Raw genomic sequence first — 16,679 nt, 5'->3', positions numbered from 1 at the left:
TCACAGCTTCAGTTACTTTTCAAGCCATATGCCATCTTTGTGCCTTTAAACTTGTACTTTCTTGCAGCTTGGCACTGCATTTCCTGAACTGGACTTAAAATTCAGTAACAGTTGGATCTGTGTTTAGCCGACAGTTATTGTTTTATAATTAGCTTATTTCCACCATGTTCATGAAGCCTTTTCTCTAGCACTCTCAGAGAGCCAGTCCATTTGCCCATTTTCCAAGGTATAGTTGTTTTTTTTTTAACTTCTTCTCTATTTACACTATGCTTAATGCTAACACACTTTACTGGCTTTGACCTCCATGTAACATCTATGTGTAGCTGCCAGACTCTAGAGATCTTTCTAGGCCCTAAATGATCCCTTCTCTCTAGAGGGGCTCCTCTGACGACTGCTCTGACTCCAATCATGACATCTCCTACCCCTCCTTTCACCTGGGCCCCAGACAGTCTTTCCAACCTCATAGAGAACATCTCTGCATAGGGGCCCAGGGTCACTCTTCAACCTCAATATGTCAGCATGACATGATGCAAAAAGCTCTGGCCTACGGACCTGGACATTGCCTCAAGATCCCAGCTCCACCCTGAACTAGTTGGGTAAACTCGGGCAATCCACCTAACCTCTCAGAGCCTCAGCATGCTCATCTGTGCAATGGAGGGGTTGAATGAGGTGACTTCAAGTCCTCTCTTCTACTCTGAAAAGGAGCTCCAAGAAGAGAAACCTTGAAGGCTTCCTTTTTTCTATATTCAATCTTTCAATTCACAAGTCCCGTTTCTACTTCTGAGGGGTCTTTAGACCCACACTTTCTCTGTCTTCCCACTGGCACTGACTTAGTCCAGAACGTATTTCTCCTCACCCCATGCTTGGATTATTGCAAAAGCCACTCTAAATCTTGCATTTTTTCACTCAAGCCACGTGGCCCAAGTTGCAATCCCACAACTCACCATGCTACTTAATGTCTCAATTATCCTCCTTAACTTCCAGATACCCTTTTTGGCCCTCCCTCGAGCCTCTTTCCTGATGTCCACTCTACTTTCTTCCACTGGTGAAACCCCCAACATCTCAGAAGTTTCTGCTCAGATTCCACCCCTGCCCCCTGGGGGCCTCCTACAACCCCCCGCTGGGACTGTGCCACTCCCCTCTGTCCCTGTTCCCCTCTGCCCCTGCGGTGCACACAGCTCTAGCACAGTGTGGGCATGCAGCCTTACAGTATTATTACTACCTATCTATTGGCAAGTGTCATCCCACCACCTCCAGCCCATACATTCTAAGAGGACGGGGACCACATCTTTTTCATCAGACCCTATCATCGTGCCTAGCTCAGTAAATGCCTGAATACGTCTTCATCCTTTAGCCACAAAACCTCTCTCCACATCTGAGCTCTAAGCAAGACCTTCAGTTGCTCCTAAAGCCACTTCTGATTGCTCCTGCTCACAATGACCTCTCCCTGTCCCCAAGTACCTTTTATAGCCAGTGCCACAGAAATGTGGTTCTTAATTAGTTCATTTTTATCATGTATAATTTAATCTTCCTTGAGAGAGGATAAATTTCTCAAGAGCAAGAACCCTGTCTCAGACTCTTTTGAGTGCCCAAGAATACCCAGCATAGAGAAGGTATTCAGCGCCTAAAGAACAGCCCCCATCATCCCAAAAGCAGTAGCAACAACTAAGACATTTACTCTGTGCCCGGCATAGGGCACACAGTGCTTTATACACCATGTTTAATCCTCACAACAACACTCAGATGAGGTATCAAGGCACAGAAAGATTATCACTTTCCCAAATTTACAGAGTTTGAAGCACACTGCAGGACTGGCTGCCGGGCTTTCCAGCTCAAGATCTTAGCTGCTTTGCTATACCAACTGCTCAGTTATTGACAGTCTCCCCCTCCCCAGCACTGATCTTGCTAAGCTTCCCACTGCACAGTCCATCTTATTTTCTGGAGCTCTGACACATGCCGATGAACCAATTTTTGTATCTTCTAAAAGGAGAGTACTTTTCCTACATGACACTCTTTTCTTCTTCTAACATTGGTTTTTCTCCACCTTCATTTCTTTGATGCAGGTGAATGTTTCATATCACGAAAATATAATTTTAAAAATATGTGTTCTGTTACAAGAATGCTGCTTCTTTTAAATAGGTTAGTGTCAGTTCTAGAGTCTGAAGATCAGTAAGATAGAGGCAGCATTATGCTAAAAACATTGCCTTGGGATTTAAAAACAACCCAAAAGACTGAAAATTAGCATTTATCCTGGCCTGAAGTTATATTTACCTATAGTTCTGGATAAATTTAAAACTTTTCAATTCAGTTAAGATATCGAGTAAGGTATTAGCAAAAGGGTTTGATTTAAGCAAATGTGGTTTGGAGAGATTAGAGAAAATTCCCATGAACTCACACTGAATTTTGAGAAAATTAAAAACTAACCCATATAGCTGATGAATTCTGTAATAAATCAAACTAGGATTCTCTAATGCAAATCAAAACTACAATTAGGTACCACCTCATGCCGGTCAGAATGGCTATCAATAAAAAGTCTACAAATAACAAATGCTGGAGAGGGTATGGAGAAAAGGGAACCCTCCTACACTGCTACTGGGAATGTAAGTTGGTGCAGCCACTGTGGAAAACAGTATGGAGGTTCCTCAGAAAGCTAAAAATAGAGCTACCATATGATCCAGCAATCCCACTCCTGGGCATATATCTGGACAGAACTATAATTCAAAAAAATACACATACCCCTATGTTCACAGCAGCACTATTCACAATAGCCAAGACATGGAAATAACCTAAATGTCTATCGACAGAGGAATGGATAAAGAAGATGTGGTACATATATACAACGGAATACTAGTCAGCCATAAAACGAATGAAATAATGCCATTTGCAGCAACATGGATGCAACCAGAGAGTATCATATTAAGTGAATTAAGTCAGAAAGAGAAAGACAAATAACATATGATATCACTTACATGTGGAATCTAAAATACAACACAAATGAACCTATCTATGAAACAGAAACAAAATCAGGGACATAGAGGACAGACTGGTGGTTGCCAAGGGGGAGGGAGGTGAGAGAGGGTTGGATTGGGAGTTTGGGATTAGCAGATGCAAACTGGTATATACAGAATGGATAAGCAACAAGGTCCTACTGTACAGCACAGGGAACTATATTCAATATCCTGTGATAAACCATAATGGAAAAGAATATGAAAAAGAATGTATATATATGTATAACTGAGTCACTTTGCTGTACAGCAATAATTAACACACTGTAATTCAACTATACTTCAATAAAAAATTAATGAAAAAAAATAGTACAAAATATGAACAAAATATGCCAGAAAGGAACATTTAAGAAAGGAAAACGGATTTTGAAAAAAAGCTTTCTGCGTTGAGTACTCAACAATTAGCTTAAGTAACTAAAAAAAATTTTTTTAACAGATTAGTCCTTCAAGTATTGCTTCCTTAAATGTGTCCTATCAAGAAAGTATGACCTCCTGCTGTAGGGACAACTGCACACTGACCCCATCACATCCCCGCACCACCTTTCCATGATGAGCCGACAGATCTGGTCAAGGTCCTAAGTTGTACCTGAGGTGATAAGAGCTGCAGGCTGTTGGCTCTGGCCGCCATCCCTTGCCCTACGCTCAAGCTTCCGTCCAAGCCTTTGGCTCTCACTTTGTCCCGGGTCACGTACATGGAATGCCTGTGTGGACGCTGCTGGGAGGAGAAGGGGCTGGTGTAGCCAAGCCCATACGAAAAGGATTCATGAGGCGCAGACAGCGAATGTGAATGGCTGCTGTCCATGTGTTCGGGCAGCTTCAACTCCTCCATCGTCTTAGAATGCCTGGTTGTGGTTCGGCGTGAGTCAAGAGTGCCCTCACTTCGGTTATTTCTCCCCGAGGGGCTGAGCAAAGTTCTTGTGTCGCTGTGCCTGGTGAGGGTTGGGCTGGTGGGAGAGTTCAAGTCCAAACAGCTGGATGGGAAGTACCTACTGGTACTGGACTCTGCGATCTGGGCCCTGGCTTCGGAAAGGTTGCTCACAGACTTGGAGTCACTCAATGCCCCATGGCTTTTGGCCTTGGTCCTATAGGAAGGACTCCTAGAGGACTGGGGAATGGTGTCGATGTAGCTATGCCGACTCTGCTTTTCACTGGGCTGCAGCGTCCCGGCTTTGCTCTGAGAACTTTCCATAAATGAGTGCCGGTTCTGCTGAGATCTGCTGCTTGATTTGAGGTACTTCGTGCCCGGGCCTTCCGAAGGCTTTGGGTCAATATTAAAATCAAACTCTGTCTTTGATTTGGCTTCTTTTGGGCTGAGAAGGTGTGGTATGTTGTTGTTGGTCAGATCTTTGCTGGTAGGCCCAGGCTGGCTGCCCGCTTGGTAGGTTTTGGTGTGCATGGGACTAAGAGTAGCTCCAGCAAGGTTTCCGTTCAGGAAGCTTTCGTTGGCAGGAAGACCTTCGTCAGCCCGGGGCAGACCCACACCTAGGTTCTGGATGTCCTTGCTGTTAGATCTGTGATGAGACTGCAAAGCCGCACTTTTGCTGGCTTGGTTTCTATGTCAAAAATGAAAGAAGTATATCAGTTTCCCTCAAGAGCAGAGGCACAAAAAGTTATCATTAGAACAAAAAAGAACAAATACCTAAAACACTGCAAAGACTAAAAACAGTAACTCTCTCAAACATGTGACTATAAATAACATGTAATCTATCAATAAGAATTAAGTTGCTTAGATCAAGTCACTCTGCCACAAAGCACTGGTCCTGATGAAGTGCTTTGGCATTCTTAAATGCTCAGCTAACTTACTGCCAACACAGCTTCTAACTGATAATCTGGGCAAACATGCTTTTGCTATGTTGGTGCTCACATGCGTGTGTACTGTAGAGAGCCTGCAAAGAAAAAGAGGGCTGAGCTATAGGCAAACTCTTTATGACTCTTTGTCTGCTTGAACATCAGAAGGAGACATTTAGACTTGCAGATCACTGTGTTCCTTGAACTTCGTTTTTATTTGTAAAACTCACAGCCTGCCTCAGAGATACACACTCACAGCACATACACACAAGCACCAGTCTTTTGTCTTTAGCCTGTATAATCAACAAATGAGAATTCTACCAAGGTACTCAAGAAAAGAAAATGATACTCTGAAAAGAAGTGTGAACTGCCTAGTGAGGTTTGTTGGAAAACAGGATGATCAACGTTTATGTATTAGAGAAGCAGTAATACTCGGGGCATGTCAGTGTCAGATACCTCCTGTACACTAAACAGGAGCATGTCTCTAACTGGATCACAGGGATCTAAACAGGTAATTTCTCTCCAAAAGACATAATTTATTCTCTTCTTCATTTCACACTTCATTATTACAAATGGGCTGAGGCTTCATCTGGACTGAAATCTTTAGGACTGAAAGCTTCATTTCCTACTTGGTTTAAAATACAAAATATAAATCCTGAGGAAAACCCTGTCCTCTATTTGAAAGCTGAAGCTGACATCACAGCAAGGTCAGTTTGTTCTACTGTAACTATTTAAAGGACCAAATTGTGGTTTGAGATAGGTAAGAATGCTTTTAAATGAACAATAACTTACACAATTCCCTTTTTACTATGCATTCCAAAAAATTTGCTGCATAAATTGCTATTGCTAAAGACGGTTTGATCTGGGAGAGTTTTGTTCCCATTGCACACTAATTAGAGGAAAAGTCCCATTTTTTTCCCCTGTAGAGTGGTAATCTGTGAAACTATGCCTTCCTATTTTGTCTATGAGAATCCACTCGTTCAGGCATCAAAGGTAAGGGCCCTCATCCTTTCCTCCTACCTTGCAGAGGAGTGTTAAAAAGTATCTGATATCAAGCATGCCTGTAATAGTGTGGAAGGCCTCATCTCCAAAACGCACTTACTAATATCTCTCCCAATTGGGTCACAAAAATTGCAACATTAAATAAGGTCACTTAAATATGAGCTAACTGGCAGGATCAGAGGCCATGGATACTGACAACTGATTTGTCTGTCTTCTTCTGTCTTTTTCCGTGACTGTATCTACTGCCTCATCTTGATTTACAAGCAAAACCTAGAAAACCTACAAAAATAAGTGTTTTACGGTTTATCTAGGAATAATACAGAAGATATTGCTGTTATTTTGGGTGAAGAAAATCAATTTTGTATAGTTTATTTCAACCTAAATAAAATGTGAATTTTGTTTAAAAAAGAAAAATATGAGCTAACTAAATGGCAGACCCAGAAAGAAATTACAAAGAAAGGAAAGTTTCACTTTCTGTTAAATGATGGTAACAGAGTCTATCTCCAGATCTATAGAGGACAGTCCTCATGTCAGGTTTTAAACCATTAGAGTTGTTTGTCAACTTACATCCTGGTAACTAAAATATCTCAGCAACTTCTCAAAAAACCCAAATGATGATAGACAGTCTCACCCATAAATAGATGTAAGTGTGTTGGTTATTTCCCACGTGCCCAACCCCCAGTCCATTCTCCATTCCTCTCTGCCCCAGCCTGGGTCTGGGGAACCCAACACTGAAGAGTGTCACCCAGCCTCCCTTGTCACCTAACTCCCAGTTGGGCTTAGCAGTGCAAGGGGCTGGGGGCTGTCTCCCCCGGCAGTGGCTCCCTGACTCAGATCATAGCTGTGCCTCTAGATTACAGCTCCCACAGGGTGGTTTCCCCTGCCTGGCTCCCCTGGACTCTCACAACCCTATTTCTTCCTCTTTCTCCTTCAGGCCTAGAGAGGGTAATCGCAGAGATAACTCATGCAGATGTTGTGAAATGTCCAAAGCTCCAAAGAGGACATCCAGAAAAGGGTAGAGAAGAGTGAAGATAGCTGCTACAGCTTTTGAAACTCTTGGAAACACTGCTCTCAATGTGGAGCACAAACCTACGTATGTTACGAAGAACATATTCATAGTAACATAAGATATAATTTCTAATGTGAAAAGAGAGGCTATAAAGTTAAGGTGGAAACATTTGCCACAGAGTTAGGTTTCCCATAAATGTACAAAGTGCCCAAACCACTATTCTGAAAGTTTCTGTCTTGGTATTAATCTGAAGCCACTGAGCTCTGCACACAACTCTTACATCGAAAGGACATCATACTGTCTTCAAATTGGAGCTCTGCCAAAGCACAATAAAAAACTGCTTTAGAAATTCCATATATCTCTTTGACACACAACTGTAAGGAATCTGTGTTAAACTGCCAACCACTTAAGAGGATTTTATATATAAACCCTTCTTAAATGGTTGGCAGGATGGATAGATAGATGGTTAATTTCTAGTTAAAATAACTTTTCAAACCAAACATCAAAGACGCAAAACTACATTTTTATGGGGAAGACTGGCGAAGCAGGACTGCTGAGAGGGCAGTGTGTGGCAGGATGAAGCACCATCCCACCATGTCCAAGGTGAGCGGAACCTCAGGAGAGTATGAAGGAGACTTAGGCAAGGGCTAGGTAATGCAGAGTCCACTGCTTCTCCTACAGAGACATGAACGTGGAAGACAGAAGACAGGGTGTGTGAGGGTATGTGTATGACGATACTTGTCTCAGGGACAAGGCAGGGCACCAACACGATATGGTGCCCTGAACATCTCTACAATGGTGCTAGGAAGTCCAACGGAGCCATGGTTTGTGCAGAATTAGTGTCCCCAACAAGAGCTTCCATGGAGGAAATATGGACCGTAGGCAAGCGTGGAGCAGAAATATTTCCAGATATGTGTAAACTGAGCTAATGGTTTCTTTCCTAGAGAAACCAGTTAGGACTGTTTCTTTAATATATTTAATACAGTGTCAAGACCTGAAAACAAATTCTTCCAGAGATTTTTATTTACTTATAATTTTTATTCTCATCTGCTTCAAAAGGAGATTTTGTAGGACTCCTCAAAAACCTATATGAACCGTATCCTCATGGCCACACACATCCTCCTTGACAGATGCCTGAAGAGGGTTCCCAAGGAGAGCCATGGACCCCCATGGGGATTTCTCCCAAGTGAGTCATTACAGGATGAATACACAGGCCTCCTTTTATGGTATGGTTATACCACCCATCACTATAGCACAAATCAAAAATTTATCATCAGTCTACTGAACTTTCTATTGAGATCCTTCTTCTTTGCAAATGTAAACTAGAGGAGTCAAGTGACAATCAAGGTAGAAGGGAGACAAAAGCACCTGAACTGGGAGTGACCCCAGATAAGACACAGGCATAATGTGAACCTCCTAAACTCAAAGGAGCAACTGAAAGATGAATACTGGTCCTTGCCTTAGTGCACTGATCTCATGGAAACTGACAACAAAGTGAACACAAACTTGGCGAAATAGAATTTGAATCTCCTCCCAGGCCTCCTTGAAAACAAACAGGTAAGAGTGTTTTATAAGATGTGAGGGAAACAATGAACAAACCACTCATTTTAAATAGAGAACAGCTATAAAACACAATCACACCATCGCAGTTAAGCAGAGAAAATACAGGGTAAATGGTTATTGCTTATTTATAGATGCACTCACAGATCTAAAAAGTACCAGGTCTTAAGCTTTCAAAATTCCAATTGGTTAAAAATAATTGTTCAGGGCTTCCCTGGTGGCACAGTAGTTGAGAGTCCGCCTGCAGATGCAGGGGATGCGGGTTCGTGCCCCGGTCCGGGAAGATCCCATATGCCGCGGAGCGGCTGGGCCCGTGAGCCATGGCCACTGAGCCTGTGCGTCCGGAGCCTGTGCTCCACAACGGGGGAGACCACAACAGTGAGAGGCCCACGTACCACAAAAAAAAAATTAATAATAATTGTTCTATGTGGAGAGAAAGGGGGGATATGGGAAAAAACTTATATAAGAAAAGCTTCATATTAAGAATTATTGTTTTCTACTTCTCTTCTAATAGTAGATAAGATAAACTATTTCCTATCTTCCATAATTTAAGCAATGCTAGATGACAAGACCAGCTTCTTGGAAGAGGAAGGAAGACAAGGAGAGGAAGGACCTGCCCCTGAAAATGCAGCCAACAGAATTAAGGAATGTCACTTTTGGGGAGAGAACCTGATTGCAGGGTCCAACTCCTTGTGCCCCTCCTTGCTTCCCCTGCCCCAGGAAATAGATGTTTTTTTAAAGATTATGCTGAAAATTACATTAGAAAGCATCCATTTTAATCACTATCTACCAAACTAACTTTACTATTTCTATATTCTTATTCTTATGAAAAACTAATTTCTCAACTCAATGATTAAAAGACAAGGGCAACAAAAACACAAGCCCCTGCTATGGAGCCAGAACTACTTGGTTCAGTTGCAAAGGTTGTCCTAGGTGCCTTCCCACCCACCTACCTGTGTTTGGCATCCTCCGCTCCCTTCAGGAATCCCTTTGCCCTCACCCATCCTTCTTCCTCCAGGAATCACCCCTGGGTCCCATGTACACAGGATCTTCTAGCTTATGAGGCCAGAAACCCCCTTAGTTGCTAACCCATGCTACCTTTCCCAGGGAATGCATAGGTTTCCCTTGGAAAATCTTGTAAAAGATAAAGTCTTTATGACCCACACAACTCTTTAATTATGGTTCTGAATCATGCAATAAGCATAAGAAAGATATTTCTGAATAAGGAGGGCTTTCCTTCTTTTCTCTAATTGCATCATTTAAGCAGCCACCTCCTCCACCTACTTGTAAGACCAATACTGCATCTGTATTTCCTTAAAAGGGAATATTTACCTATTAGACAAAGTGCTGCTTTCCACGTGGTAAGGTTTTCTTTTTGCTGACCTTGAAGGGGAGCGATCCAAAAGTCTCTGGGTTTGGAATGTAGGGTGATTCAAACACTGTTCTGTCAAGTATCTGTCAGCTGGGTCCAACTTCAGTAAATTCTTAGGAAATGAAGTTAGGATTGGAAAGAACATCACAAAGTCAAATTTAAATTGTAATAAAAACCGTATTTCTTTTCCTTATAAAAGAAATGCATGGTCATTGCAGAATATCTAGCAAACAGAGTTTAGTCCAAAAAAAATTTTTTTAAAGGACTATCTAAATCACCCATAACCTTACCATTGTTGTCCTCTGGGAATATGCCCTCCCAACCCTTTAAAAAATACCATGTATACATTTTTTCTTTTCTAAAATCTGGCTTATATTATACAAATAAGTTTTGTATACTGTACTTTTCACTTACTAATCAAAAATATTGTTTACAACATAATTTAAACATCTAAAATATATTTTTATTTTTGGACGCAACATGCAGCTTGTGGGATCTTAGTTCCCTGACCAGGGATCGAACCCGAGCCCTCGGCAGTGAAAGCACGTAGTCCTAACCACTACACTGCCAGGGAATTCCCTAAAATATATTTTTAAATAAGTATATATTCATATCAAAGAATATACATTCTTCATCTTTTTCTTGTCCTCCTCTCTGGAGGCAGCCCATGGTACCAGCATCTTGTGAATCCTTCCACAGGTACTTTGTACATATCTCTATCTGCTCCTTTTATTTTATCCAAACAGTAGCATACACACAATAGGCTGCACTTAGCTTTCTTTCCACTCAACATTAGATCTTAAGAGATCATTCCATATCAGTAAACAGCCTCAATTTTAGATGTACGTTAGGCAGCATTTTGTTTTCCTTCTTTTAATATTGTGAACAATGATGCAACAAATAACTTTACAACATGTTTTAAATGACTACATGGAAGTTTGTGGTATGATTTATTTAATGATTTATTGTTGGATGTTTAGGTGGCTGCCACTTTGCACTATTATAATTAATGCTGTGATGTACACCTGAAACCGTTGCATATATCCATGATCCCTTGCATAGGATAAGTTCCCAGATATGGAACTGGTAGGTATGCAAACCCTTAAGGATTATCTTCTATGTGTTGCCAAATTACCCCCTAGGAAGGTTGTCTCAAATAGTACTTCTCTGAGCAATTGAGAGTCTACCAATTTCCTGGCACCCTCATCAATAATAGGCATTATCATTCTTTTTAGCACATACTTGTAAATTAGCTATTTAAAAAATGGTATCTCACAGCTGTTTTAATTCATATCTTTGATTAATAGTGAGGTTGAATATTTTTATGTTTACTTATATTCCTTCTTTTCATATTTTTCTATTTGTGTAATTTTCCTAATTTATTTGTATGTGTTCTTTATTAAAGTACTAATTTTTTTAACAACTAAAATGTTTTCTTCTAACATTATTTATCTGATTAGTAATTGGACAAGATTTTAAAAGGTGAATCATTATTAAAATTAATTGATTTTGGGGCTTCTCTGGTGGTGCAGTGGTTAAGAATCCGTCTGCCAATGGAGGGGACATGGGTTTGAGCCCTGGTCTGGGAAGATTCCACATGCCATGGAGCAACTAAGCCCGTGCGCTACAACTACTGAGCGCATGTGCCACAACTACTGAAGCCTGTGTGCCTAGAGCCTGTGCTCTGCAACAAGAGAAGCCACTGCAATGAGAAGCCCGCGCACCGCAAAGAAGAGTAGCCCCCTGCTCACTGCAACTACAGAAAGCCCGCAGGCAGCAACGAAGACCCAACACAGCCAAAAATAAGTAAATAAACAAACAAATAAATAAATTTATTTTAAAAATTAATTGAGTTTTATTGATAAGTTAGGCAAATACATAAAGAAGCATAACCTACATAACCTAACACAACTCAATAGAGCACACTGACATTTGTTCTTTTGAGTGATGGGCATTTTCCCTCAGAGAAAGGAAAAAGGGTGAAATTCCAGCATGCCCAAATGCGTCTCTAGCTCACTTTCATTGGCTTTGCCCACAGTCAATTTCTTTGTGATCCACTACTGAACAGTGAGAACAAACCTCAATTTGTTCTCAATAAGCCAGAATTCAATTTCAGACAACCACCTTCAACCTAGCACCACAGAAAATTTGAATTCTGATCCTATTGTATCCTATCCCACGTTGACTCAGACACAACTCTAAAATTATCTCAATGCTTTCTCCTTCTTTATTAGAAAACAAAAACTATGGAGGTATATGAAATGATTTTGGTCTTACTGGCAGTTAAGGCAGTTAATATCAAAATGGTTTCAACTGTATGGTACTAGTTAAAAACAAAGGAAATTAAAGTACATATGACCTTTTAGAAGCTAAACATCTACTAGCATTAAAGTGCTATTTTCATTTATTTAAGATTAACAAGGGTAGAAATTGCTGCACATACAATGAACTATTTTTATATTTATGAACACAGCTGTTAATTTTCAAACACCTGGAAGGATGAGGTCATTATGAGGAAAGTATGAAACTTAGTAAATAGTTTCAAAATTCAGTATTTGGGGGAAAAAACAATTTTAACTAAAATAGAGCCCATATAATTATTGTAGCTATTCTTTATATTATTAGGAGCTTTGATTAATTCTGGTAACTTGTATTCCCACTAAAATGGCTGATACGTATAAATAGACGCAGGATGAGACGGCCATTTTAGGTATTTATATATGGACAAAATTATCAAATCTGCTTTAGGGGATGGCATAGAGAATAAATTTCTTCATGAAAGGATAAATGGTACTATTTATTTTTCAAATTCATTTTCAAAAATAGCTAAAAGACAAAAGGAATAATTCTATTTATATAACATTCAATAATAACAAGGCAGTATTAACCTTTGGTGATAGAGGTCAAAGTCCTGGTTTCCAAGAGTGGGAAGGGGCACCTGGGAAGGGGTCATGAAGAGATTTCTGGGGTGTTAATAATTTCCTGTATCTCAATCCGGGTGGGGTTACATGGATACGTTTACATTATAAAGTTTTACTCTGAGGTACATTTATAATTTGTGTACCTTCTAAATATACGTTTCAATAAAATGTTTATTTAACATTAAAGAAATCTGAGGGTAAATATATTAAATGAATGGGAATTCAACTGTTCAACTTTCAAACTGGTATAAATGCATAATGGTTCAGGTTATCTTCGTATTTTTATCTGTGTTAGCGTTTACCAGGTGCTATGCTGATACTTGGTAATTACATTTGGTAATGATTTAACAAAAGAAGTTCAGTTATTTTTAACTAAAAGAGACAAAAGGCAGAAAACACGAAATTGTATTTCAGTTCTTCTATTTTACTCTATTTACATTTTAAAAGTTACCAACTAATTAAAGCCCTGATAAATAAACACTGACTGTGTGAAAGAACATATGACATAACGCAAATGATTTAAGAGATAATTTATGCCTAATTAACCTTAAAGAGCCTTGAGGATTTTTTAAATAGCATCTCTCAATCTGTGTTCAGAACTAGTGCTGTAGCATTTTATTTTTTTTTAAGTATTTAGTATTTAATTAAATTTGGGAAATGCTTCTTTACTGTGGGATTTCTGAAAGCCTTTATAAATTAATGAATATTGTGAATCTCTAAGAAAGGTTATATGGTAAGTGGCCTTTCCCAAAGGCCACACCCCCTTGCCCACCTCTGCCCCCACACCTATTTACACAGGGCTCCTCGGAACACAGATTAACATAGTTTTAAAGCAGAGCAAAGTTCTGAGAGTGCTGCTCAGCAATTTCCAACTGTGCTAAGTATGCCTTTAAAGGTCCTGGGCACAGTGTAAACTCCTCTGTTTTTGACAGTTGACTGAACGGGCAGAAAATAAAATTGATCCATTAACTAGTATCTTTTTTTCTTTTTTTAATAAATTTATTTTATTTATTTACTTTTGGCTGCTTTGGCTCTCTGTTGCTGTGCATGGCTTTCTGTAGGTGCAGCGAGCGGGGGCTACTCTTTGTTGCGGTGCATGGGCTTCTCACTGTGGTGGGTGGCTTCTCTTGTTGAGGAGCACGGGCTCTAGGCGCGCGGGCTTCAGTAGTTGTGGCGTACAGGCTTAGCCGCTCTGCAGCATGTGGGATCCTCCCGGACCAGGGCTCGAACCCGTGTCCCCTGCACTGGCAGGCAGACCTCCAACCACTGTGCCACCACGGAAGACCCAAGAAGTATCTTTTGAAGGTCTACTATCAAATAACTAGCACTTGCTTATGCACTGGCTGGCTGCAATGAAAACTGGAGAAATATGAAAAAGTAGTTCTCACTCAAGGGGCCATCTACTTGGGTAGAAAAGCTTGAATAAGAAACCGTGAGAGGGCTTCCCTGGTGGCACAGTGGTTGAGAGTCCGCCTGCCAATGCAGGGAACACGGGTTCAGGCCCTGGTCCGGGAAGATCCCACATGCCGCGGAGCAACTAAGCCCGTGTGCCACAACTACTGAGCCTGCACTCTAGAGCCTGCCAGCCACAACTACTGCGCCCGCGAGCCACAACTTCTGAAGCCCGCGCACCTAGAGCCCGTGCTCCGCAACAAGAGAAGCCACCGCAATGAGAAGCCCATGCATCGCAACAAGAGAAGCCACCGCAATGAGAAGCCCATGCATCGCAACAAGAGAAGCCACCGCAATGAGAAGCCCATGCATCGCAACAGAGTAGCCCCCGCTCGCCGCAACTAGAGAAGGCCTGCGCACAGCAACGAAGACCCAACACAGCCATAAATAAATAAATATTTTTTAAAAAAGGAAGTTTATTAAAAAAACCAAAAAAAACTGTGAGAACATTTTCAGTAGTCCAGAGCATGAAGACCTTCTGCACAGGGGCACCAGCATGAGGAGGAACACTCAGGCATGGTAGTAGCAGTGATTTTGCAGTTGTCAAATGAAGAGCCAGAGGGAGAGAAATCAAGTTAGAAAAAGAGCAGAATTAGGTTCGCTGATAAAATAATCTTATGGGAGGCCTTGAATATGCAAAAAATATTAGAATCTCTTTTCTTTCAACATTCATTTTAAGATTTGTTTTAAAACCTTATGCCTGAGCAGCTTGAGTGCTGGATAAATTTTTAAATGATTTATTTCTCATTATTTATATTTAGATTGTTACTATTCTGTCCATTTTAGGAATCTAATTTAGGTATCTCATAGTCCTGTCTAGACGGAATGTTACAATACCAGATACTTCTGCAATTTTAAATAAACTGCAACGGGCTGTATGTATATGTATAACTGATTCACTTTGTTATAAAGCAGAAACTAACACACCATTGTAAAGCAATTATACTCCAATAAAGACGTTAAAAAAATAATAAATAAATAAATTGCATGCCTCTTCAGATGACACAGTGCCCCATTATTCACCACTATACACCTATTAACAAAACATTTAATTCATAAAAGCAGGCTATGGTCATATATAGACACAAGAGAAATCACAAACCAAAAGACATTTTGTACAGATAACATCAACTTGTCCTACCTTCATTAAGTCAAGTAAAACGCTATTTAAAATTCCAAGGTATCTTCTCTCCAATGACTGAGGATGGTTAACAGCTGGAAACTGTAACAACAACATGACAGAAGTATTAGCACGTAGGTAAGGGTATGTGTGTGCATGTGCTTTGAGTGTTGGAGAAGGTAGCAGATGAGCAGAAGCTACTGCCCTAGTGCCAAAGTTAAATTTATTTCACATGTATATTACTTTCGGTGTCTATGTATTTGAGGTAGGGATTAATAGGATTGGGTGTTAAATGACAGGAAAACTCACAAGTGAAAGATGATACTTAAATCTAGTTGGACAACACTGAAGCATGTAAAACAAAACAAAATATAAAAATTTGAAACTATTTATTCAGTTTATACAGTCTTGTCTACTTATACAAATAATTTGGTTAGAATAGAGTTCATATAGAATTTGCTTATACAGACAATTCTTACACCCTTTTCACAACAACATATCATTTACTCCTGAAAATTAGAGAAGTAAAAAAAGAGAAAAAGGCCAGTACCTGAAAGGCTACAGAAGTAGAAATAATGAATTCGGACACATGTTCTATTATTGCTTTTAATATACTCTTTGAATGACCTGTTTTCAATTCCTTCCTTTATGTAAGTTGGAACAGAAGGCAAACAGGCTCCTAAATTAACAAATACATTTTTAAATAAAATGAGGGGAAAGGGTCAAGTTTATTCAGATGCTCTGTCCTTCCCTCTGCCAACTCACATTTTGCAATATCTAAGTGGATGGTAAAGTATTAGAGTCCAACGCCATGTACTCCCTCCCAAGAATACAGCCCACCGACCACATATCTACAGACTTCCCATAGGGAGCTCTGAAAAGCAAAGGGAGAGATTATCTTGGCAACTGAAGAAATAAGTTTTAATAATTTCCAAATTATTTTGAACAGATTCATGATTTAAAGCATATTTGGGTATTTAAGGAATTAAAAAGTACCACATGGACAAACGTGAGGATGAAAAAAAGGAAGTATGGATATCAAAGTAAAACTTCAGAACACGGGCTTCCCTGGTGGCGCAGTGGTTGAGAGTCTGCCTGCTGATGCAGGGGACACGGCTTCGTGCCCCGGTCCAGGAGGATCCCGCATGCCGCAGAGCGGCTGGGCCCGTGAGCCATGGCCGCTGAGCCTGCGTATCCGGAGCCTGTTGCTCCGCAACGGGAGAGGCCACAGCAGTGAGAGGCCCGCGTACCGCAAAAAAAAAAAAACACAAAAAACAAAAAACTTCAGAACACAAGTGAATAAATCTATGCTAATAAAGCCATCAGTTTAATAAAAATTTAGTTAGTATACACTGATTTGAAATCTATTCACATCCAGATATATTTTGAATATGAATGGATTAATAAACCCTAAATACAGCATACATGTCTGATGAGTTACCACTCACTT

At 40.3% G+C, this 16,679-nt stretch overlaps 1 protein-coding gene across 5 annotated transcripts in view; it reads right to left on the bottom strand.

The window, feature by feature from the left end:
- The window catches only part of CDKL5 (cyclin dependent kinase like 5), a 250,077-nt gene that overhangs the window by 20,306 nt on the left and 213,092 nt on the right, over positions 1-16,679 (bottom strand). For all 5 annotated transcript variants that reach the window (XM_079910152.1, XM_079910149.1, XM_079910153.1 and 2 more), the window contains 3 exons: positions 15,251-15,331; positions 9,697-9,848; positions 3,592-4,558 (listed from right to left, as the gene is read on the bottom strand). In XM_079910152.1, coding sequence (XP_079766278.1) covers positions 3,592-4,558; positions 9,697-9,848; positions 15,251-15,331 — 1,200 coding nt within the window. The remainder of the gene's footprint in view (positions 1-3,591; positions 4,559-9,696; positions 9,849-15,250; positions 15,332-16,679) is intronic.

This window comes from Stenella coeruleoalba, assembly GCF_951394435.1.
Source record: "Stenella coeruleoalba genome assembly, chromosome: X".
In the NCBI taxonomy this organism is placed as follows: domain Eukaryota; kingdom Metazoa; phylum Chordata; class Mammalia; order Artiodactyla; family Delphinidae; genus Stenella; species Stenella coeruleoalba.
This window is presented reverse-complemented; position numbering and strand designations above follow the sequence as displayed.